Below are 1,806 nucleotides of genomic sequence, written 5' to 3'. Positions count from 1 at the left end.
TTAGGGTTTTCTCTGCCCAGTACCTACTCGTCGAGTCCATCCTTGGACTCGTCGAGTCCGCTCATTAAATCCACGTGATCACTCGACGTGACTCGGTGAGTCAGACCTTCTACTCGTCGAGCCCCTCCTAAATCTTCAAAATTGAAACACGAACTATCATACTCGAAATTCCGGATGTTACATATTCAAAAAACATGGCACCTACCTAAACGTTTTGACCAAGGAAAGCTTCCTAATTGGACTAAACATCTAACTTTCTTTATGTTGCATACTTTCCATATTCTGAGTTACACCTACATTCTACCATGTAATTCATAAATTGTTATCTCTTCAAGTCCAAGCAACTTTCTCATACTTTTAAACTTCAGTTTGTTCATAGGCTTGGTCAAGATGTCAGCTTTTTGCTCATTAGTACTCACATGCTTTACTGTAACATTGCATCTTTCTATATGGTCACGAATGAAGTGATACCTTTTGTCAATATGTTTACTTCTTCCATGAAAGACTGAATTTTTCATCAAATCTAAAGCTAACTTGTTATCCACATTCAATTCAAAATGGACCAAGTTTTCTACTAGTCAACACACCAAGCAACCTACTTATCCATATGCCTTGACATGTTGCATTATTTGCTGCCATAAATTATGCTTCACATGATGACAATGCAACACACTTTTGCTTTTGTGAACTCCAAGTAACAAGATTTGTGTCTAAGTAAAATGCCTTTCTACTTGTACTTCTTCTATCTTCAATATCTCTTGCTAGATCGCTATCAGTGTATCTAATCACGCCATTCTTGCCACCTTTTGTATATTACAAGCCATAGTCCACAGTTCCTTTCACATACCTTAGTATGTGATTCATAGCTACTTAATGTTGCTCGGTTGGTTTCTCCATGAAGCGACTCACAATGCCTTCAGAATAAGCTAAGTCGGGTCATGTGTGAGTAAGATATCATAGCCCTCCTATGATGCTTCAATATGAGGTATGGTCCATGAGTTCACCTTCTTTATCTTTAGTGAATTGTAGCTTTAACTCCAATGGGTACCTGCAAGGATTACAATCAAGCATCCCAACCTTCTTTAGGATGGTGTTAGCATAATTTGTTTTTCTCAACGTGAGACCATTTTTATGTTGATTAACCTCGATTCCTAAATAGTAAGCTAGCATCCCAAGGTCACTCATTTCAAACTCCTTGCTCATTTGTTGATTGAACTTCATTATCTCATCTTTGTGACTTCTAGTAACATATAGATCATCAACATAGACACCAATTATTAGTATGCTCCCCTTCCTTTTCTTCGTGTAAACTACATACTCTTGTGGACACCTTTCAAACCCAATCTCTTTCATGCATTGGTTTAAGCAAAAATTCCAAGCTCATGGAGCTTGGCGCAAACCATATAATGCCTTTTCTAATTTTTACACCATTTTCAGTTTATCTTTCTTCAGGAATCCCTCCGGTTGTGTCACATAAACTTCTTCTTCTAAAATGCCATTTAAGAAAGACGATTTTACCTCAAGTTGATGTACATTCCATCCATTTGAAGCAGCAAGAGCTAGTATGATTCAAATGGTTTCCAAACGAGCAACCGGTGTGAACACTTCATCAAAGTCTATGTCTTGTTTTTGTATGTAGGCTTTAGCGACTAGCCTCAGTTTATACTTCAATATTGTTCCATTTGAGTCTTGTTTGATCTTTTATACCCATTTTAAACCAATGGATCTTCTACCTTTTGGGAACTCGACTAAACTCCATGTTTTATTTTTCTCAATTGCACTTAACTCACTTTCCATAGCTTCCAT

General features: G+C 37.3%; 1 protein-coding gene across 1 annotated transcript; it reads right to left on the bottom strand.

Moving 5' to 3' along the window:
• Positions 1-293: 293 nt before the first annotated feature.
• LOC145139942 (uncharacterized) lies at positions 294-1,353 on the bottom strand. Its single transcript, XM_079073592.1, has 2 exons — positions 1,005-1,353; positions 294-505 (listed from the first exon to the last, which is right to left on the bottom strand). The coding sequence occupies exons 1-2, from the start codon at positions 1,351-1,353 to the stop codon at positions 294-296; spliced, it is 561 nt and encodes a 186-aa protein (XP_078929718.1).
• Positions 1,354-1,806: the final 453 nt, after the last annotated feature.

The sequence above is a fragment of the Lactuca virosa genome, chromosome 9 (genome assembly GCF_052849685.1).
Source record: "Lactuca virosa cultivar CGN04683 chromosome 9, Lactuca_virosa_CGN04683_v6, whole genome shotgun sequence".
Lineage (NCBI taxonomy): Eukaryota > Viridiplantae > Streptophyta > Magnoliopsida > Asterales > Asteraceae > Lactuca > Lactuca virosa.
Note: the sequence above shows the minus strand (reverse complement) of the source record. Positions and strands in the feature narration are given on the sequence as shown.

Coding starts and splice junctions, on each gene's coding strand:
- LOC145139942 (XM_079073592.1), bottom strand. CDS start 1,353: ATGAAAGAGATTGGGTTTGAAAGGTGTCCACAAGAGTATGTAGTTTAC. Junction 506..1,004: donor ATTCACTAAAGATAAAGAAG/GTGAACTCATGG, acceptor TGAAAAATTCAG/TCTTTCATGGAAGAAGTAAA.